At 38.2% G+C, this 24298-nt stretch overlaps 1 protein-coding gene across 22 annotated transcripts in view; it reads right to left on the bottom strand.

Moving 5' to 3' along the window:
• The window catches only part of NEBL (nebulette), a 248738-nt gene that overhangs the window by 134800 nt on the left and 89640 nt on the right, over positions 1-24298 (bottom strand). For 15 of the 22 annotated variants that reach the window (XM_088160719.1, XM_088160666.1, XM_088160689.1 and 12 more), the window contains exon 1: positions 1336-3173. The exons of 2 other annotated variants lie outside the window; for them this stretch is intronic. Coding sequence is in view for 2 of the 20 variants with exons in the window: in XM_088160726.1 (XP_088016852.1) it covers positions 3793-3900 (108 nt within the window). In the remaining 18 variants the exon portion in view is untranslated. Of the gene's footprint in view, positions 1-1335; positions 3174-3792; positions 3901-24298 lie in introns of those variants that run through there. 5 more of the 22 variants (XM_088160660.1, XM_088160675.1, XM_088160679.1 and 2 more) reach the window with 2 other exon arrangements.

Genomic DNA, 24298 nt, shown 5'->3' with positions numbered 1-24298 from the left:
AAATAGGATACCTTGGAAATGGGTTTTTAAAAGCAGATTTAGTCTGTTTTCTTATTTTCCTTCTTTGGATTAAGGTACCGTTTTCACTTCAGGTACAACCCAAACCTACTGGAAAATGAGTCACTGCATGTCTTCGTTCTGTTGTGTGTCCAAGAGAAGAAGGGCACAAATGTGTGGTGCTTCTTGCTCTTACATGATTCATGTTCATAAGAGCATTAATGCCCAAGTGAGGAATGCTTTTACATGGGCTCTTAATGCAATGAGCACAAGCACTGTGAAAGCTTCCATGCATCCTTCCAGCCATACAACCAAGCCAGCAACCTCTACTATCCAAGAACTGGCCTTTATCTTAATGAAAGCTTCTCACTCCATCAATTTGTATGGACACCTGTTTTCTTTTATACTTTGCAGACATTTACCAGAAACATATTTAAGAAAGAGCAACTTATTTCACATAGGATAAAACATGCTTCAAGTCATATATCTAGACATAAAAGTGCAGTGGCAGTAAGCTGCAGCTCATTGCTGCAGACTGCTGAAAGTGTTCCATTTCCCCAAAGAAAATATTACTAGATTGAGTTTCTACTCCCTCATTTAGCCCTGTGTCATGATAGACCAATAGTTTTTTGCCATCATCTTTATTTATGCTGTTCCTTTTGCCACCTTAACCTTTTCCTTGCAAAACCAGTTTGCAGCTAGCTTAATTGCAAAATCACCTATAAAAATACATGGGGCTGGGGTTTTTTTTCATTTTGAGAATATTTGCATTCATTCTGAAAATCTTCTCGAAGTTCAAAATGGACAAAAAATACTACAAGATCCTTTGACAAAATGTACACATTTCTCTGCGTGAACAACATATTTTTTTGTGTATTGACTACATATATTCAACGCCAAAATACGTTGTATATCTGCAGAATTAGGCTCTAAATGCTAAAAAATCATAAGATTAAATTTCATTCTTATCTAAGTTGAATTCTGGTCCTGATACCTCCATAAGAGCCATAAAATAAAGTCCTCAAGTTTGGTCTAAATCTACAGAGGAAGGATTGCTGGTGGCAAAATAACAACCAAAATTCAACCCCCTTTATCTACCCACCATCCATCCACTCCCCTCATGATTTTTTCCCCTTACAAGGTTTATATTCACAGTACAAGAGATTCTTTAAAAAGTCAGAGTACTGTGCTAATATCCATATGCTGCCAAACTTCATATCCGGACAAAAAGGACAATCTTTTAAAAATATTTATGCTATTTAACCTTTATTATTACAAAACTTATTTTGCTATTTATTTTCATCAAGGATATCTACACAATTAACTGTTCTCACTTACCCCTTCAATGAAGTAGTTACAATTTTGGTTCAAATAGGCTCTTTGAGAAGTTTCTAGTACTTCAAGGTGAAATCAAAACTAAACTGAAAATTAAATAGATATATTAGTATTCTTCCATTTTTCTGTATAGGAAAATTAAAATTATTTCAGAATTAGTAAAGTGCTTACCTTTCAGTGTCTTGAAACCTATATTAGATCCTTAGTCCATGATGTATACTGCTTATCTGGCAAATACAGAAACTACTCTGTGTGGAAGGCATTTCTATAATACAGCAGCTTTCTAATTAAATTGGAGTTGTGGCCTATGCAGAATTATATTTCTAGGATATAATGCAATAAATTAATTATTTCAGTGTAAACAGAAATGAAATGCAACTTCTTTTATCATGCATTTTTTTAAATTCCATTTCACCCTTCAAGTCTAATTATTTCTAATAAGGTCCCTGACTGGGAATCTCTGTCAACTACATACATAAAGAAAACAACTCTCTATTGTCAAGACTGGATAGATCAAACCTATATTGTTAAGAACTGGATGGTTAGAAATGAAGAGAAAGTAGTCATATATGCAATGAACAAGGGGGGAAACCTGAAACAAAACCACTTTTCCCATTTTAAAAAGCTGTTTCTGGATCTGAAAAGGCAGGCAAGTATCTTTGACTCAGGAACCAGATAGTATCATAAATCATGGAACTAGATCTTCCACGAGGACAGAAACTCCCTTGATCCACTCAAAAGTAGAGATGGGAAGAAAGCTCTTTCCCATGTCACAAAACTACTTGTTTGTTTTCATTGTCTCCTTTTCCCACAACAGAAAACCCAGTGTGCTTTGAACAAGAGAGATAAGAGCACGCAAGTGAGCTGCCTAGTACTATTCTGTCATCTGATGTTGAGGGTACTGGGCTTGGGAGGTCTGAATGACTTTCTTGGCAGGCCAATATCCCAAAGTGAGCACTGCAGGCCTGCTGCAGGGCACTCCTCTCACTCTCTCCTTCGAGAGCAGACCCGTGCGAGGGATTAAGTATTCACCAGAGCATTGCTCGTTTCATCTCCTTGATGCGTTCCAGAGCCACCCCACACAAAGGAATCACTCTTGCTTGAGGAAGCTATGTAGGTCGTGAGAGGATCTAATTTAAAGTTCCTGGTCTGAATAAAAAAATGCAGCTGATTAAAACCAGGGAGTCGCTGAAGTTTCCCAGATCCCAAATGGAAGTCTTAATGGCCATGCTTCTCGCCGCTCTGAAGAATACATTTTTCTCTCTTACAAGCCAGTAATTTCAGTTAGCCCCAGTATGAACATAAGAGATGAGCTTTTGTTCTCATCTTGTCTACATACAGGAGCAGTTGCATGGCTCTTAAATTAACTGTCGTCTCCATTGGCCAAGGCTCCAGGAAATGAGCCCACATTTTTCATCTCAAAGACTGGCTCTGGACATCAAAATCTTAACTAGTGAATGCTTTGAAAAGAATAGTAAACCTCCATTGCTGTGAAAAACAAGTATTTTTCAGTGACTTTTTCTTCAATAATATCCCAGCCTGAAAAATAAGTTTTTTCTTTCAAGTAAATAAATCCCATTATTTTCTTCTGATCATACTTACACTGGGTGTCTCTGATGCCTTGCTGTTATTTTATTACTACAGATAATGATTCAAAAACATTTTCACAAAATAATCCATAGGGACGAGTTCTTGCAGCAGAAGAATAATCAGAAGGGAAGCCAAGACAAGTGAATAGTATTGATTCTGCATTTTTTCTAGTTCACACTAGTTCTTACCTATCTTATACATATCAGAACTTGCACTGCGTATCACTCAATATTCCATCATGCAGTGAGTTAAACATGCTACAAGAGAATGCAGTACAAATAAATAACTTTCTTAGCAAAAACATAAGGAAAAGTCCCATTTTTAAAAATCCCATTCCTGTAAGCTAATTAAATATGTTAGGTTTTGCTATTTGCCATTTCTTTGCCATTCTGCAGAGCATTGTCTTGCATGTCTTTTCTTTTAAAACCCAGCATCAAAATTTTATCTGCTTCTAGAAAATGCCATCTTGTTTGTTATGCTAATTTTGACAGCTCCTGCTAAAAAAGAGACAAAACTTTTTAATTTACATAATCTATATACTTTATATAAATAAAAAGTAAATTTAAAGTTCCAAAAGTATTCTTACTTGATAACAGATCTATTAAAAGAGCAAAAAGTGTCAAATAATTTTAATAAAGAAAATACTCTGAGCATACTAGCTGAAAGTTGGAGAGGTGAACACACATTGCCAATGTGCTGTACAAGTCCGTGGTATACAGTTGCACACATTTCAAAATCTGACATACACAAATCAATCACCAAAATCAGATTGTTCACTCACACAGACTTCATTGAAAACACCAACAAACACACCTTTTCTTAGACACACTATTTCTCCATCTACAATCACTTTAGGTTGCAGTCACATACATTACTGATTTGTTCCTGAGTCCTTTTCAGTCTTTGTAACTCGGGCGTATCGGTCACAATACTGAACCCTCTTCCTTTGCTTTCTTCAAAGTCTCTTTTGTATTTTACCTACAGAATAGAAAATACAGAAGAACAGGGTTGTTTTCATCATCCACATTGTGCCCCTAGCAATTTACCTTTTTTTTTTTTTTAGTGTAAATAAAGCACTCGAGAAAGGCTTTCAGCCTTTAAAGGAGAAGCCTGCCTTTATCCACTAACTGAGATAGGGAGTAACTGGGCAGAATTTCCCAGTGTCCAAGCAACTGCCTCCTCCAGGGGTGCCATGGGCTCACTTCTACAAACACTGCATCCGTGGAATTACCACTCTCTGTGGTCAGTTCATCCTCATACCAGTTGCCACCGAACTACAGCACTTATTCTTACACAAAGAAAAATACCTATAGCTAAATCTGGAGGTCTTCTAATACACAACTTCACATTTCATCCTCTATTCATGATTACTCTACCAGTAATCATGGTAGATGATTATGTTTCATAAATTACACATTAAAACATAAATTACACATTAAAAAAATACTGCATGAAAAGAGTATTTAGAATATCATGAAGTCAAACCTTTGTAAGTTATGGAATGGCTGCCTGTACAAGCTTAATTTGTCCCTCTTGCACATATGCATTTGGATATTGTCTTTAATGGGGTATTCATATATTATCCTTTGACAAGGCCCCCTGCTTTACTGTGTACACAGCAGAGATAGTTCCATATGTGGTTGTGTCCTTTTTTTGGCCCAGACTACCCAAATCCTACCATCAAGGTAGGAGCATTAGTTTCCTCAGAAGCTTTTATATAGCTCTCATCACAGCCATTAATCAATCTTCATAATGCACCCTGGAAAGTGGGAATGGCAATATCCACACTACTAGGACAACATGCAAACTGAGGTAAAATAAGCGTAATTTCCAAAAACTGTTAGGAATCAGTGTTCACTCTCTGATTCCTAACAGTTGAATATGTTCAAATTGTAGGCTTGGGTTACCTCTACAAATACTCAGTATTTCTACAAATCAGTCTTGGGGTACCCAATCTCAACATAAAGAAACAACATGAAATCTTCAAAATCTTAAGTCACTGTTGAGCAACAGACAAAACTGTGCATCAATGACAGAGTCAGGACCCACATCTCCACGGATGCATCCAGCTACTTCACCCATAACAACTTCTTTTTACTTCCTATACCCACTGCTTTACTTACTACACACATCCAGATTTTGCAACACCTGGTAGAGCAGTAGTACAGACAAAGCAGGATTTTCCTTCACACAGCTGATAACCAGGAAACACCCAGTGCATGCACCAAATTCAAGGCTGGCTTAGGCTTATGTCACAAACAAGCACTTAATGTTACAATGGCAATGTACAGGTAGAAATACCTCTAAATCACAAAAGTTAAGTTTGACAAGGCTATAGAAGATAGTTTGTCCTCCTCGTCCTAAACCTCAATCAGTATGCCAATAAGTTCTGTTTTTTCTTTAATATAGCTCACAAATAAGCCCATCAAACAAATCCTTGAGATACGGCAGCAATGACCACATCAACCAACTACCATTTTTCCTGTGTTCCAGATTTAGAGCTGGCTGTGAATTTCACACAAGTCTAATATTTTCATGCCACCCTGAGACAAAGGAAACAGACCCTTCCACTCGGGCTTTTGAGCAAACTATGGGCTGATTGGCCCACACCTTTCTGTTAATTTCCCCCAGGTTCAACCCCTCTGCAACTTTCCTTCCGTTTGACCACCATATTTCAGGTATCACTTTGTCTCATATTGAGTTTCTAAACTAGTCTAGTCCATCTCTTCACAGCTTCCTGTTAAATCCCTTTACCCAAGGCACTCCAATATTCATTGCCAATTGTCTCCCTTCTACCAAATGGCTCTCCATCTTCACACTGACTCTCAGGCTTCCTTAAACATTACTGGGTGGACATGCTATTCCAGGACTGTCTGGTGCCAGGAAAGACATCTTAGGAGTATCTCTGAACTTTCTATATTAGAAGTCATACAAAACACATTGGACAGACTTCCATGGCCAAGGACACATGACTAGCATAAAAGACTCTTTCATCTCAGCAAGCTTCAACTCCTTAGGCCTAAATGCTAAGACAACTGAGCTGTTCAACTCAGTTGAACTCAATTGCACAAAACAACAACATGTCAATAATTCCAAGTAAGGGAATAGACTCAGCCTTGGAAACTGCTGAGTATTTTGCACAAAAATTTCAAATTTGGCCTGAAGCAGGCAGCGGACATGGAAACGTTCAGCATTACTGTTTGAAGTTTACCAGAATTATGAGCAAGTGAACACATCTTAGAAATGGGTTCAGCCCTGCCTAAAAGAGAGATTACCTATTGTTAGAAAGAGCACTTCCTGCTATTAGTTCCAAATGTACTAGCCATTAACTACAAACGACCTTTATTCACCTTACAAAGGAACAGAAGAAGAGAGGGAGGGAACTAGATAGTCTTAATATTATTTTAATCCCTCAGCCAGATAAAAAGGGTTCCTATTGTCTATTAATAAATCACTTCACATGAATAAGGTTAACTACAGTTCCCAGAGCAACTACTTTGAAACCATTAAAAAAGTAAATTATTTAAAATATTAGCAGAGTTAATACATGCATTATTGGATTTTGCTACCTAACTTCAAAATGCAGGTTTGAGTTATAAAAATCACAAAGTAATGTAATGTTTCATAAAGAACAAAGCTCTGTGAAATGTGGCCCACTAAAACTCCTAGTTAGTATAAGTTCAAAAGAAAAAATACCTCAGTTTCCAGAAAATGTTAAATAATAAAGATGCCATCAGTCATTTAGAACTGAAAAGAATATTCTGTATGGGAGCTGCAAACATGACTACAACAAATTATTTAACTGCACACCAGGGCTGTCTGGGATAGAGTTAACTTTCTTGATAATAGCCATAATAGTGCTGTGCTTTGTATTTGTACCCAGAACAGAGCTGATAACACACCAGTGTTTGGCTATTGCTGAGCAGTGCTTGCACAGCATCATCCCCAACATCGTCTCTGTAGCCTGGGGGTGCATGAGGGCTTGGGAGGTGACACAGCCAGGACAGCTGACCCAAACTGACCAAAGGGATACTCCATATCTTAAAGCATCATGCTCAACAAAAGGAAAAGGGGAGAGGGAACATGAGCAATTAAGGCAGTCTTCTGAAGCAACCACTACATGTACCAAAGCCCTGCTTCCAGGAAGTGGCTGGACATTGCCTGCTGATGGCAAGTAGAGAATAAACCTTTATTTTGCTTTGTTTCTGAGTGCATTTTTCCCAAAAGCCTTGACACATAAGGGGGTTTGGGTTTTTTTTGTATTTTTCCCCTTTGTCCTGCTGAGGAGAGGGAGTGAGAGAGCAGCCTGGTGAGCACCTGGCAGCCAGCCAAGGTCAACCCATCACAAACTGAAACCCTCAAAATTTAGTTTTTAAATGGAAATGTGTAATCCCTAATGACTGAATCGTAAATTCAGTCATTTCCTACAAAGATGATTTTTAGTAACTCCTCACCAAAATCCCATCCAGTGTCTCATAATGCTTCTCACTGGCTCCAAAATGCAGCCTCACAGATGCAGAGCACCCTCAGTCGTGTCTGCCCTGAAAAATTGATCTCATGAGAGACAATGTGTGGCATAAACATTAGAAATTAAACTGCAATAAATCACCATAAATGAAAATGTTTTAAGTGAAAATACCTGATGAGAAGTAATTCTGCACAGACCCACAGTGAAAGGACTAAGTAATCCAACAGATCGTTCACAAATCAAACTTCTCAGATTTGTGACATCAGCAAGAGATCTTTGAGAGACCCAAAGACAGGAATGTGTAAATCTACTCTCGAGGTCAGCATGAAGCAGGACATGAAGCATGACCAGAGGGTCCACCTTACTCTGAAGGACAGAGGGTCCATCTTACTCTCTACATAAAATATTATCCTGGAGAAAATATTGCTCATAATTTTTTGCAGGTACACTTGGCACTTGACAGCAAAGCCACCTATTAGGATAACAAGATTAATTTTTCCTGAGAAAAATACTCTGAAAATATAAATGGAGCATAAAAGATTGATTGTACTCCTGGGGGTTTTGGCACCTACCCATAGTCCAGCCTCATTTACAATACCAAAAGCACATATCAGTTGAACAAACACCATAGGAGTCCAAAAACACCAAAGAAGAAATATCAGAGAAAGAATTCACCATGGTGGATTATCATGCTCTTCTCATCACTGAAGAGCTGTGAATAATGCTGACCTCAGAAACTATTAATTCCATCTCCACCTCAAAAAGATACTCAGCCACTACAGAGCAAATATTAATTCCCCTAAAGCTATGGCAATATTAAAGCCAGTTTCCTGAACAGTCCCTTCTTCACTTTCCCATACAGACTAGGTAAATGTGGAATTCAGTCTCCTCCCTTATCTGATACATGGCACAGCCCCACAGACTGTGGCATCATCATGTCTCACGTCCAGCAAGGAAGGAATATGAAGGCAGAATGAGAGGATGGGACCCCTCACACCCACATTTGCCCTGACAGGAATGTTCATAGTCTTTACCACACCCTGAATATGTACGAATTTGTTTCAGTATGCTGTGTTTGAGGCTTGCCCAGAGCCATCTGCTCCTTCTGTGCCCAGCACACACAACTACTTCCCAAAGGTCACCATCTGCTAAGACACTGGTTTTTACAGACTGGCAAGAAATCCTCTCTCACAGTACAAGTCCTAGAGGCACATCTTGGCAAAGATGCCTTTGTTTGGCTCTGCTTCTTCCATAGACCACATAGACTGTTGATTTTGCCTCAATTTATCTTACTTCTTACAAAATTAATGGCAAGACAGAGACAAAATTTAGTCTGTAAATTAGGTTTTTATGAACATGACTAAAATAAATGCTTACAGGTAAATCAAATGTAAAGAATAATTCTAGACTAAATTCAGTAAGACTTTTTTAGTTGACTAATCCTTCTTAGGGAGGATCTCAGACACTGCCCTATCTGACAAAGTCAGGTTTCAGTCTTCATGGTGTGGTTTGTCTTCTAACACTGCCCACAGCTCTACATCTCATTAATCTTCTGCTCATATTAGATGCACATTTAATTCCCATCTAATACCCAACAATGGTACCCAATGAGCTGAAGCATTGCATCTCCTAATGGCAGTAAGACACGGTCTTTCCACTGTCACTCAATTAGAACTATTATCCACAGTAAATCTAAACAGAATATAGGAATTGAGAACAGCATACAGAGCAGACCAAATTGTCCTGAAAATTTTTATGTGAGCTGGAAGCTCTAGGCTGGACATTCCTTTGGAAGTCAAGGAGCCATGGACCAAGGCCACTGATAAATGAGTTTTGCTGTTACAGGAGACTGCAGGGTAACAGATTTCATTGCTTTTCTCAGATAAAGCAAAATAAAAATTCCCCAAGACTGAAGTTTGCAATTTTTTCAAATGGTTTTTAGAATGCACAAAGTCATATTTTAGAATGTTTTTACCTTTTATTCTAGAGAAAAAAAGCCATTTTCACAATTCGTAGCTGAAGTATTCATCATAATAGTTGAAACTCTCTGAGAGAAGGAAGTTTCTCATTTAAAGATAATGTAAAATTGAAAGCATCAATATTCCAACACAACAAAAAATCTTTGCAGTTATATGGAGTAAAAATTTAAAGTGCCATAGCTATCATAAAATATTCTGTCTTTCTACATACCTCATTGAAAAAATTGGGCAAGTCTGTGCCACCCTGTGAAGTACAGCCTCATCAAGTCTCCAACCATCTGCAAATCTCTGCACTGTAATTTCCTGAAGATCTCAGCAGTTTTCGTAGGGAACTACTGCTAAATAACAAAAATCTTGGAATCCACGTCAGAACAGTTAAAATGTTGGATGGGGGAAAATTAAAATATATAAATAGTAGCTCTGGAGAGAATGTCTCTACAATGTGGTCTCTTTATACGGAGGATGATGCAAGTGGCTCAGAGAAAACGCATGGGCAAAAGCGTTCCATACCCCAGGATGTGCAGGGACAGGAAATTGGAGGCAGTGAGAGATCAAAAATTTCAGAATGAGAAAAAGATGGGAGTCCTCCATTTGGATCTATGACAACAGCATGCGAACAGTAGCTGGGATCCAAGTAAAATTATGGCAGAAGAGAGTGCAATCTGATACTGTTTCAACAGGCTTACATCCAAACAAGTCGACTAGGCTCCACTCCATCAAAAATCACTTCCACTGAAACTACATAGATGCTTCTGCCCAAGAAATTATTTTTATGCTACTAAGTATGCTCTAAAGTGCCTCGCACCTTGTTTTGGTATTTGGTAAAGTGCAAGTCAGTGAGATTCTACTCTTTTCTATTAAAATGTAACACTAGTGTTTTCCAAAGGCTGCACACACAAAGATGACACAAAGAATGAGCCAGGCTCCAAACAAGCTGATTTTCCCCCATGTCCACCAGTGATTATCATCCATTTAACTTGTGCAACAAACTTTACATCCACATTTGAGCAGCAGTAAACAAATTCTGTGCAGAACTGCAGCTGAGGAGATAGGAGGTTGCAACCTTCAGGGCAGAGACATAGCATCAGATCTTCTGTCCACTCCCTATCATTTGGTATATGCTGTGTTTGAACTACTTTATCTCCAAGGAACAGAAGTCTGGGGAGGTGAAAGATTTCTTACTCTATCACAACAGAAAGAAATCTGACTTTACCATATCTCATCTCCAGGCAGAAAATGAAAGATTGAGATATATAATCTAAATGTAGCCTGATAAATTACCACAAATTTTAATAATACCCTCAAAAGTGAAACCACTGACAGCAAACTCCTCCAAACAGAATGATAATTATCCAACATAGCAGGGGGGTGGGAAGGAAACACATTTAAATGTCTCGTGTATAGATTTGTTAAATCCTGAAATATTGCTTTTATCTCCAGGGTCTGAACTAAACATATAGCCCCTGTCTTGCTGTTTTCATCACTGGGAAAGAGAATGGCCAGACAACCACCAGGACAACTGTAAACTCATGAGCTGTGTACTCTAAAGGAAGTATGCAGTAAATCACAAGCATGTGAGCTGCTCTATGCCTACCCTCCACAGCAGACAGAAAACACGTAGCTGCTGGCTGGCTGAGGCACCAGGCCTGAGCTAGCAAGTCCTGCTGAGAGGCAGGATGTGTTAGCTCGGGCTCAGCGCCACGCAAACCACGGTCAGCAGCCTACAGTTGGCTCGCAGTACTAGCAGAGTTCAGAGGCATCTGGCCACCGGGTACCAGGAAGATATTAACACACAAATGCACATCCACAGAAAAGACAGGCAGCTACAGCTATTCTGGAGGGATTAAAAAAAAAGAAGCAGCAAACACTCCCTTCCCTGAAAAGCCCCACCAAATAAAATCTCACAAAACCTACTCAATAAATATTCCAAATAACACAATGGTCATATTCATGCGAGGAGTATAGAATATTTACACAAAGAATCGAGCAAAAAGCTGAACCAAAAAATACAGCATGTCATGTAAAGAAGATTAACCACAGAAGGGATGTAAAGAAGACTGACCTCAGAAGATTGTAATACAGACCAAGGGCACAAGCTGTAGCCACATGCTACAAAAGGTAATCAAAAACACTAATGGGCAACAGAAGCAAACACATGACATGTGGAGAAAAAGAACCTGTAACGAACAACTGCCAAAAAACTCAGGGAATGTTCACTGCTGTAGCAGAAGAAAGAGGCTGAAATGAGTCCAACTGAGCCATCAGAATGTAGCCCAGAAAAAAACTGCAGAGGAAAAGGAACTGCAAAATCTAGATTTGAGCAATGCAGATGTGCAGGCATACAGGAGTCACAGGAAATAATGGGACACGGTGCAATTATACCCTCTGGCCTCTGGTAACAGCTTAGCAAGCTTGGGGTCTCTCTGTCACTCAGACACCATGGAGCTGGAACCTTATATACCACTCACATTAGTAAATAACCTCTTGTCACATTCAGCTACAGTTCCTCTTGTTTATTTGCATGGTAAAGACACACCATCTCTTATTCCACAGAGTTAAGAGATCATAATAGATCATTTGATTTCAGGTGTTCTTATGGAAGCTCCTCACAACTTTTTGTTGTGTCACTTATGGCTTATTTCTTGAAAAGTGATATATCAAGTGGGAGTCTGCAGTGCAACCCTGATTGCAAAATCCATGCACATTGCACACAACCTATGCCCCCTTGGCCATATTAGTGATGGATGTCTCATGCAGTGAGTTCCTCCGTCCTTGTACAACCAAGGCCACAGGAGAGGGGCTACCCATTATTTCCTCTCAACTGCAAGCAAATTCTGAAATCCTTAAAATTTTGTCTGCCTTCCAAGTTATCTTTCTTCCACTAAATTATGAAGATAAAGCCAAAGCTATTGAAGGCACCATGAAGGTAGCATAGGGCTTTAGAAGGAGCTTCCTTTTCCAAAGTTGGAAGGAAAAAGGGAAAAAAAACATGGAAGTCCATAAAATCAGCTTCCAATTAATACATACTGGCTTGGAACCCAGAGATTAGTCTTAGTTAAACTCTAGGCAGAACTTGATTGTAAACTCCATTTTTTCAGGACTAGAGTCTCTATTTTTATCTTAATTTTAAAGCAAGAAGAAAAGGAAGGTGAATGAAAAACGATAGGTAATTTCATACCAGAAAATACATAGTGGGCAGTTCAGCCTTTTATGTTTAGATTTTCATTAATTTTCAGCTCTGAATGTCACATATGTCTAAATGTCTTAATACATTTCAGCTGCAGAAGGAAGAGAAATATTTTGCCCCAACTAAAATTCCAAAAACTATCATATGGCAAATGTTTGCAAAGAGGATTGCATCTTTGAAAATGTTAATCTTTGAAGAAGTTCATTAGCTGAATCTCTTCAGGAGAATAATTTCTTATACAATTCAATATGTAGGTAACCACCTATAACCACTAATCTAATATTTACATCAGAAGCCTCTCAAATAGCATAACAACAAATAGAGTGGAACTGTTAGACAGATGGGAAACTCATACAATTTCAAAATTATAGCCAGACGAACTGAGATCAGAAGATGCCAAAGGCCACCAGTAAAATCAGAGTTGCAACCTGGTTCTGTCCTTTTTTTAACAAATGCTGATGCTCAAATCACCTGAATTTCCAAAACCTCCAAATCATTTGCCTCTCCTCCTATAAAATGCTTGCACTGGCAAATCTACCTCATTTGCAAAGATGATACTGGTGCATGACTCCAGAGTGCCTGGCTCGAGTTCATACTTTCCCATGCTCATCAGGAATTGGACCCCAGTCCCGCCACAACTCACTGGAAAAGAGATACAAGTTATCCTCATCTCCTAACACTAAAGGACACAAGGGATACATATAAAAAAATCTCAGCCACATACTCAAGGTGAAAGTCCTCTACAGACAACATGGTAACTTGGGGCTAGTTTTGAGGTGTTGATGGTAACAGGGAAATAAGGCTGCTCCATTTGTCAGTTATCTAAGCAAAATGCAATAAAAATACAACAGTTCCCTCATCCCGCCCCCATCAAAAACATTTGCTGCTCAGACTCTCACTTTAACATCATTAAACTGAGATCAAACAATTAAATCATCCTCCAAACCTGGCCTTCAATTTCAGGATCTTCTTTGGGTGCCTCAGCTAAAGCTTTTCATAGTTAGTAGGAAAATTCTACCTACATCCAGTTTATCCTTCATGCCATTATCCCAGGAAATTCTTCAGATGATGATAGCTGGCCAGAAACAGTGCCTTGTTGGACAAAAGGCAGATGTCACTACACACAATCTCATCTACCAACTCTCTTTTACAGCGAGTGAAAAGACAGTTTTAGAGAACTTGGCTCATCCTGAAGATACTTAAAACATTTTTAAAAACTCTATATTAAAAACACCTTAAAAATACCTTAAAATGCAAAAATATGAGTTTAAACTACCTAAAATACCTTTAGGTATCTTGAGACAATATCTAAAGATATCTTAAAAAATATACATAAAGCCAGGTGAAATTAATTCTGTCCAGAGCTCCAATACTCCCCATTATATTGTCCATATATCTTCTGTGATGCTCTTTTTTCGTGAGCTACTTCAAAATAAATTCATGGCCAGTCTCCTAAATGTTCAGAATTCTAGAGCTGCACACAGATGCCCGTACTGAGTTTGGTGTGGGATCAGCTTTCACGCACAGAAACTATCAGCTGCATACAGCAGTGGTTTTTAAATCGAGAGCTGAATCACCAGATTTTTTTCAAACTGTGACTGTAGAGCAATATGTAAAACCCAACTAAAAGAGTAGTTATTTATGATGTGCAAAGGAACGAGAAGGGCAAGTTACCCTTTAAATACATCCATTATTCATTCCTACTGAATACACATGACTTCTGCTTCAAACAGCGAGGGATATGTTGTGAGAGATGCCCTTCTAATAAAAACAAGGCAGGAATGTTAGTACCAGAAGGTTCCCTGCAGGCTAAAAAGTGACAGTTGGCCGGGCTGGGATCAGAGCAAAAAGTGGGGTGTAGCAGCAGGGCCTGCTTATATAGGAAAAAAAGTGAGAAGAAAAGAAAGAGTCCACAAATTCAAGGAATCACTCCAGAAATTAACTGAAAAGTGTTGGGGTGCGAGGGGGAAAAAAACCAAAAACACAACTACTTCAGGAAAGGAAGACCAGGCATCCCAAAGGAGCAGACAGGGGCTGTACTTTCCATTTCTCAGCAGAGATGTTAGCTAGTAATAATGAGCAAGCAGTAGGGGAGGGAGGGAAGAGAAAGAGGAGAACAGTTGCAAATCACCCCAGCTGTAAAAACTGCTCCCTTTGTGAAGTGGCCCTTAGTGAGTGGAGAGAAGGTGAGAATTTAAAGAAGGGTCTTTGTTATTTAAATGTTATCCCGTGCTGCTTTTCCAAAACTTCCTTAGACATTTGTAAAGAAAGCAACTATTTTTCAGTTCCAAGCCACAGGCTTGGAGTTGGAGTTTTTTTATTTACTGATCAGGGAAAACTAGGAAAGAGGCCATTCCCTCTTATAAAAGAGACAAATGACCTTCCTATATCTGATACATCCTACCTTCTGATTGCTTTTCAAGTTTTGAAAACATTACACGGATAAGCTCTATCACTACTGTAAAGTACTCTACTTGTGAAACAGAGACTGATTCTGTAAACTTTTTCATAACTTTCAATGCTGTTTATCTTTCCTTCTCACCTCCAATAGGAGGGAACTTATCCCTCCCAGTAAAACCTAATTTTTTTAATTTAGGGGAGGTAGATTAGTGACAGAGACTATCTGACAATAGTGATACAAACTCAATGTGACATTTGTATGCAAGGAAATTGACTAGCACATTACATAAAAAAAAAAACCAAAACTCTGAAAGATGCTAATTTTCTTGGATATTATATGATTTGCATATATTTTAGAGATTTCTATATCTAGAAGGAAAAAGTATCAGCCTACATTCAGCCAGCATGCTATATCCCCTTTTTAATATCTCTGGAAACATAATATCCTGCAGGTAAGATGCAGCAGGAATTTTGTTCTGCCCTATCCAATTCACTTGTGCAGGGAGGAATATTCTACAGAAAGCAAATACCACTTCTGAGAGTAGTAACAGAGCCAGCCTGCACAAATCAAACAAGCTGAATAAAAGATGCATTCAAATTTAATGTTCATTAATTGCAGAGAATTTCATCCAATGCCTACAGTAGCCTGATGTGCTGGCATAATAGGAAAGGAACACAACTTGTGGCAATTGCACGATGTGCTTTCCAACACACTTATTTAAATTACAGAGATTAGAAACAAGCTTCCCAGATTTCAAACAGTGATTGTCTTTTTCCTTGAAAATGTTTAGTATTTTCTGCTGTGGGGAAAAGTAGCAGTAAGTTTGATCTTTAGGCCTCCTGTCAATTACAATCCACAGACTTTGAGAAATGGTAAATATTGCAAAATTTCTTCTAGTATAATACTGAAAAAAAATTCAAAGAAAAACAGTCTCTTCACAATGGAAAAACCAAGAGAAGCTACGTCCTTGTCACTCCATATATCTACTACTGCAAAGTACATTCAAATTATTATGTCCTGTTGCTTAAACAGACCATACAGGAGTAACTCTGGGCAGGCACTTCAAGGGCATTATTTCCACCACAATATTGTTTTTACATTAGTTTCCTGTCACAAAGCTTAAATGTACATTATAATTCCTGCCTGATGGAAAGATATGAAGGAGTATTTTCCATTTTCCAAAGCACGAGAAATTTTAAAGGGAGTCGACTCTGATGTATTCTCCCTGAAAGGATATTGCTGAACTGGTCTGTGTGTGTTGTAATGGGACTGTGTCCAACCTGCTGTAACCAGCAGGAACATGGACTTCTCAAAACCCAGTTTCAGCTGCAGCCATTGTTTGGAGGGGTGTGCTCTGCATGATGGCTTGCAGCCATCTGGTGACACCATGTTAGCAGGGAAGCAGCCGCTGGTAGAGCAACAGAGAAGACCAAAACCTGCCAAAAGAAGGATGTTAGTCTTTTCTGACACCTGTAGAACATCCTGGAAACAGGCACATAATATAAAAGGGAAGTGAGCAAAGAAATAGAGACACCATATATTCAGCAAAAGACAGAGGGGGCTGAAAAGAAAGTTCATTGCTACCACAACCACTGTCAGATAACAGCAAGAGGAATTACAAGAAATTAGATGTAGGTACATTGTACACATAGCATTAGAGACAGCTACTTGTTACACTACTGAATATCAAACGACTGTTTGATATAAAAAAATACCAAACATTGTTTTCATTTCCTCATCTATTTACAGCCTTCTCCTGATTCTTACAGATGGAATATAAGTTCTTTTCAGGTAGATACAGGTTTTATGTGTTGAATTTGTACAGCTCCTAGCAAAGCACTCTAAGACTACAGCCATTAAATACTGCAGTAATTTGGGTATTTGCTGACAGCTGAGATAGTGGCAGCTGCTCTCTGTGCCAGAATTCAGCCAGGGTGTTTAGATGGACACACCTATACTTACTGAGCCACAGGGTTCATGTCAGTGGTATTCAAGGTGTTTGGGGTCTACAAACCAGCAGGGTCCAGAAAATCAGCTACAAAGGCAGAGGAAGGAAGAACACGCAGAGAACAGGCAGCAGTTAAGTGAGGAGTTAACACTCCACTCCGTGACCCAGACCTGTGTCAATATGGTGCTTATGCCTGTCTCAGAGATGTATCAATACTGGCACAGGCATTGCCTACACCAGACTTTTGAAGAGTGTGAGAAGCACCCGTCCAAGTGGCTCTTGGATGTCTGTCTGTCTGTCTGTCACCACGCACATGGTGCGGCTCACGTCGGCATACAGCACTGGCACGGGGACCAGAGCATGGATGAGATTTCCTACCAGAGAAATATTTTTTGTTAGCTTAGTCTAACTTCTGCCACTCTAAGCAAACTGTGCACTGTGTGTGCACTACTGTGTCCTCAGTCAATGGTCATGTCAGTCCCAGCTCATACTGCCATGCCCCTGATTGCAGCATCAGTTCAGATTTGGTCAGTTCAGATCAACAACATATCAGATGGCAGTGCATCCAAAATCCCCTACTCTTCAGGGGGGCTTGTCACTTGTTTGCTACACACTAATAATAGCCCAAGAGGTGGGGAGAAGCTCCTGTAGCACTCCTGGCAGATTCTTGGATTCTGCTTGCAGTGGGAACTCCTTGTCCCATCCTGGCAGTGCTGGTGGCTGCAGAGGTGATGCAGAGGCTTGCAGAGCAAGCAGAGGTCGGGGCAAGCCTCCACCTTCAGCCTCAGAGGCTCCCCAGAGGAGCAAGGTCTGCAAACCACGTGTGTGAGAGTCAGCAGTGTGGAGCTCCAGTGGGAAACCCAAGTGGTACCATGAAAGAGAGTGTGGGATGGAATCACCAGCAAAAGAGAAGAACAGAAGGGAAGAGAATTTCAAGGATAAATCTGAGAGGATTTGGGATATTTTTCTGGCTGCATGAAAGAATTCTTGGGATCCTCGAAAAATCCTGGATCTGTCTCAGTAATTTTTGAAAGAAAAATGGAGGGGAAAATATATTTGGCATTGCAAGAATACCAGGTGGCTTCACTGTTTGGCAACCATCTGGTCTCAGTTTTCTCTTTGTTAGTAGCACCAGCATCAAATGAGACAGAAATAGAAAATGTTAACTTTTAAAATATACACAATTAGACAAATAAAAGCTACCATCAAGCAAAGAGAATCCAGCAAATGGATAGCAGTGTGAAAACACATGGCAAACCATTTAACAGAAAAAAATTAAGGCACAGCCACTCTGAATTAGAACTAAGTTGCAGTTAATTTAATGCTTGTAATATTGCACAAGAATTATTATATTTTTGCTAATAGTTTCTCATCATTCTCCCCCCCAGTTCCTCCACAAATCATACAATAGAAGAGCTGCAGAAGCAGCCAGAAACGTTCAGATTACAAAGACGGCAACTCAGCATAGAAGTAAAAACAAGAGGGAAGAGGGAAACAGCAGCACTGCCAAAGCTGTAGGTTACTACAAAGGAGCAATCTAAAGGCCCACATTTCTTGATCTGTCAATTAAAATTAAATTTAAAAGAAACCAAAGTTGAATTTCACATGGAACTTTTTTGTCAAAGATAGTGGTAAGTGCTCAAAGAATTTAAGACTTCTCTGAAGTGTCATTCTTCAAGATGGTGGTTATTTACCCAAAAAAAAAAAAAAAAAACAGTTATTTAAAATATGAAGTGTATGTAAGGCTAATTTTTCAGATGGAAGGAGAGGAAAAAGTATCTGCAGGTTGATTTGCCTCCATGTAAAACCTCTTGTTTGCTCACATGCAGAGGGAAATTACATGACACTGCTTTTGCACATTACTAATATACTACATTTGCAGGAAGAGTTTTGGCACAGTTTTTGCTTTGTTATTTTAGAACTGGAAAAAAAGGAAAGTAGAAACAGAAAAATAGCAACTATAGCAAACAAATCTAATTTGAAAATTAAAGAAGAAAGGCAGTTCAGCAACCAAAGACCTCCTGGCCTCTGCCACTTGACTTCATGGTCATATTCCAGCTGTCAGAGAAAACAATAGATGAAAACACAGTGAGAAGATTGAATATTCTAAAAAAATGCAACAAGATCCCATAAATGCCAGTGCATACAATGCAATCATTTCCATCAAAGAATAGTATCTATTTATCATGCTATTTGTGCAGAAACTTGTTATCACAATCTTATTGTACATTAAGATTAAACACTGTTCTGCCACGAGAAAACTCTTGACAAGTCTTGATTTTTTAATTTATTTTTTTTTTTATTAACTTCTCCTAATTTTTAACAGCACTGTTTTGGAAAACTTGCTTCCCCCATTTCCACCTGTCAGCTAAATTTCTGACAAATACTTTATCCTCTGAAATTATTAATTATGGGTAGATGCATCTGAAGCTTTTATTGGTTCAGCCTAATAAGGGGAGTCCTGCTGAACACACAGTGAAGGACACACCAGGATGAGAGTAAGAAAGAACCCCCAATAAACATCAGGAACCCTAGAAATACAGAGATGTGACCACTGGGCTGAATCCCCACAGCATCCATGGGGATTCCAGTTCAAACCTGGTACTGAGGACTCTGCACTGGCATCTTTTACCAAAAGCACTAAAGTGTTAATTAGAGTACCACAGCCTCAATACCCTATATACTCTATTCAAATCCTGACTAAAATAACTACACTGTGGAAACATGGGTTAACAGATCAATGACCCTGTCTCTTCTCAGCTGCCCATCACTTTGCTAAGAGAGTAAAACATTCAAAATTACACCACAGAAAATTCATGACTAAGTGATGACGCAGACAGCACAGAAAAAGAACTGAGAATTTCCTGAGAAAACATCATCTCCTTTTCTATCACTCTGTAACAGTCAATATAAAAGATATTCCCGTTTTAACTGAAAAAATTAGACACAAATCTGTGTTGCCAAAACTGTTACTAAATACATCAAGACTTAAAACTAAAGGCCCTACCTAAATTGTATTTTGGCAAGGATTTATAGAGTGTCATTTTGGCAGCATGGAAATAATTGATACATATCAAAGGTGGATTATTTTATAAACACTCCCTATTACAGACACTTAATATCTTAGAATTTCTTGCTTCTGTTCTCTTTGATGCGATAACTATTAAAAGACTATGTAAAAAAATTCTTTACAAACTGTTCTTAAAACAGGGGCATGTCATTCTCTCAAAACTATTCAATCTTGACATTATTTTAAATGAGTACATAAAGAAAAGTACATAAAGAAATTAGACATGCTGCATTTCAGAAAAAAAAAATGTTTGCATTATCGCAAACAAATTTGTTACCAAGATGTAGAGTGCTGCTACTGTGTTTTGGCTTGGGAAAGCCATTTTCAACCAGCTGAGTATTGCTTTTTTTAAATGTCAGTGAGTATTTATATCACAGTTCATCATACTCATCTACAACAGTCTCTGCCTCTTTAAGAGTAAAATGTATGAATTCAGGTTTTTATAGATTTATCTATAAATCAACACAAAGCTGGCAATTTTGACTAGGAAGTCAGGAAATCAGCACAGCAAATATGGTAAACTGTTCATAATTTCTGTCATTAAGTGTAATATATAGTAGTGACTGTCCACATAAACTCTTGCAGATGTCACAAAGCAGGCTGAACAACCAGCCTGGTAGTACAACAGTTTTCTGTAACGTTTCCCACATTTAAATCTTACATTTAGGAACAAACAGATTCAAGAAACTGTACCAGCTGGTGGAAGGAAAACACAAACAGATCATGTTCTGTTTTTATTTGAAAAGGGAAGGTGATGATCAAGCATCTTGTACTTCAGAGTTCTCCAAGTCCTTGCCTACTAATTAAATTCAGACACTGACCAGTGACACATTTCAGTTTGACCTCAGCCACCCAATGCTCTGAAAAGAATGTACAGGGAAAAAGGTCAAACAAATTCCAACTTACTTTTAACTACAGCCTCAAATCCTCTGTGAACTCCACACCACATCTTGCTTCTTTAAATGTCATAAAAAGCTTCAGCAGAGCCCAGAGAAACACCATCTTTCCCATGAATCTTTTTATGATTCCTTCAGCTCACACCAAAGCAATTCCGTGACTCCAGTAATTACATACACATCTCACAACCAAGAAAGTCTCAGTAAGCAAAACAGGACACTGTTCTCTCCCTTCAAAAAAAAGGCAAAAATCACCCAAGCACAGTATATATTATCAACTCCAAAGTGATATACAGCCCTTAAAGTTAGCACTGATTTTATTGAGAGTTCCATAACTAAATACACATAAATCTGGCTGTTAGGTCAAGCCGTTTCTTTTACCATAGTGCGATGGAAGTGCCAGGTGCAATTCTAGCTGATTCAGCTGGAATTTCTGCCAGGAATTCAAGGGAGTATACACAGCTACAGATGCTCAACCACATTTTGAATGGAAGCAGTGTATGCTTTTCACGTGCTTAAGCTGCTCTGCCAGCCAGAGCAATGGAGACGGTGCCACAATCCCAAACTCACGCTTCCTGCTTCAAAGCAAATACTGCCAGATGTGCTACCTCCATCCATACTGGGATGCACAGGAACTCTAGATGAGGTTGAGAAAGGCTTCTCAGACCCCTGCTGAGCCATCAGTCACGTTATTAGCTGACCCTTAATGTGGAGAAAGCTGAAGGCAAGAGCGAGTTTGTTCCTGGATACCTTTTAGCAACACATTCAGAAATACCATCTATTTATTATTTTTAATTTGCTGAAAACAATATAGACACGTGGTAAAAGCCATTCTTAAGAATAATAACAATTCTTGTAATTCACTTTTCCAATTCTATCTCCTAAATGTATAGGTTAGAAATGCACATGCAATGCTTGAGCTTCCCTTATCAAGTGGCAGAAAGCCCTGCTCACAGCATTAACTAATTACAACTATAAATTATATTCACAACCAAAACCTAACACTGCAAAGAGCTCAAAACCTCTATAATAAGCCAGCAATACTATGACTATTTTTAAATACACATTAAATCACAGATCCTTGAGAATAACTGAGTGAATAACACAAGGTGGATTTAGCTCCATTATAGCTATCTCTCCAGCCCCTATCACATTGGCATACAATTTTCACACAATAATTAGCAATAACACAAAATATCTTATAAAAAAAGTCTGTGTGCTGCAATCTTTCAAGGCCCACTTTCACAATGTCTAAAAGTTTAAAGTTTTTTCTTCTTAACCTCTTGTTTCTCCTATGCTCTCCTGCTTTTTCTTCTTTTTCATCTCCCTTCCCCCCCTAACCCATCACCAGAGATGGAGCCTTTTTCTTTACGCTCATAATCAATCCTCCCAAGCTGGATTCCACTGCATCTTGACATAACAATCAATTACTTTCCACAACCACGGGTTTCCAGAGAAAAAAGGGTCCAACATAAAGCTTTCCTTATTTGTTTTACAAAAGCAAACATGAACCTTTGAACAAAATTTTAGGGATGAAATGGCTATGGGTTTGATAGATAACTATGTCATTTGAGTACATGCAAAATTTTTTTTAGAAGAGATCAGAGAAAAAGTTAAAAGACTGAAAAGTGTGATAAGGGGAAAACATAAAATGAAGGGCAAATCATTAATGGAAGACTGTAGAAATGAAAAGAAATAACTGAAAGAAAAATGAACAAAGGGCAAGAGAAAAAAACTTGATATAAAATAAATAACAGATGCACTATGTTCAGAGCCTTCTCAGTATCGTTCTCATTTATGAGTACATTTTCCCTTGTCTAATTCACAACTTGGGCTTTTATTCAGTGAGTCAACTCCCCCCAAGACTGTAGAATAAAGAAAATGGGATAATAATAGGGGTAATATTGTGATAGCAAATGTTTAAAAGAAAAAGGAAGATCCAAAACCCATTCTTAGGAAAATTCAAGCACTAATATGAAATTTCCTGGCAAAATTACTATCCATATACTGCCTGATACCAGCAAGCTAAATCTGAAATCCCAAAAGAGTGTATTTATATTGATGAACAAGAAGACACTGTTCTCTTTTCTTCCTACATGTCAGCAAAAAGCCATCAATATGTTACTTCATAACTACAAAAGATTTTCTCACACACTTCTTTTGTTATATCCTGAAACACAGGAGGTCAGTACTGCACTATCGTAAGAGTTTTCCAACATCAGCTGCTACAGAATTGAAGAAAAAGTTTTCTTATTTTCAAACATATGGTCTGATATATTTCCCAGGAGGGAAGAAGGCAACAGTTAACTCTCTTCCTTGTTCTTTATTTCTACTGTGACTAAAACAATTTTTTAAAAAACACTTGCTTTAATCTGGGGGAGGTTTTTTTTGCTTTTCTTTCTTTCTGAAAGACTTCATTTTGACCTTTGCAGTTTTTAAGTGTCCCTATACAATTGTTGTGCTGCATAATTCAGATGTTTTAATCCACTATTCTTTTGATGAAGGACAGAACCTGATCTATTTTCCTGCTTCAGTTTGTATTTTAAAATAAGACAAATGTTTACAGCAGATATTGTTTATGGAAACATATGATTTTCATGTAATTACTTCACCACAGCTTTTGGTTTTAGTTTCTCCTATTAATCCATGTAATGCTACACTTTTACATGTGGGTTACAATAAATACTCATCATATTTTGAAGGAAAAAAGTCAACACCAGGGAATTTTTCCTCATGACACTCTCTGTGAACTCCAGTGAACTCCTCCTCCCACTCCTGACAATATTTGTAGGATGGTTTTTGTTGCATTCTCAATCTGTGCCCTTTGAACATTGTTATTTTGAACTGCAATCTAAAAATCAATATATATCTATCAAAATCAGGAATATAATTTTATTTCTTGATTTTATTGACTCTTTCAAAAATTCAAAACTAAATCTTTTTAAATCATCATTTGAGCAATTTCTCTTAAAAGAAATAAAAAACAGCGACAAAAATTTTACATAAGCAGTAAGAGAAAATATACACCTACGACATAAGCCCTAGGAAAGCTTGCATCCTATTTCAGTTTTAAAATTAGACTACTTTACAAGGCAGAAAAAACCTAGAAATTTCACTGCTGTTTAAACACCAATATTTTTCAACCCAAAGTGTCCTTGTTCCTGAGGAATATCTGCTAAATACAAGAAGCACTTGGCTAAAGGAATTAACTGGCATCACAAACAGCACTTTCATTCCTAGATGCTTATTGGATTTGATTTTTCTGGTGTATAAAAATAAGAACATTTTCCTCATTTTAGAGATCACAGAACTAGCAAAAGAGGAGAAACTATACACCCCAGTTACCAGAGCAGGATTTGATTTATATCACTGCTTACTGAATCATATTTCTTTTTTAGTTTTAGGAATTTCACTAGTTTTAAAATCC

Source organism: Sturnus vulgaris, chromosome 1, assembly GCF_052056855.1.
Source record: "Sturnus vulgaris isolate bStuVul1 chromosome 1, bStuVul1.hap1, whole genome shotgun sequence".
In the NCBI taxonomy this organism is placed as follows: Eukaryota; Metazoa; Chordata; class Aves; order Passeriformes; family Sturnidae; genus Sturnus; species Sturnus vulgaris.
The sequence above is the reverse complement of the archived record's forward strand: the minus strand, read 5'-3'. Positions and strand labels throughout refer to the sequence as shown.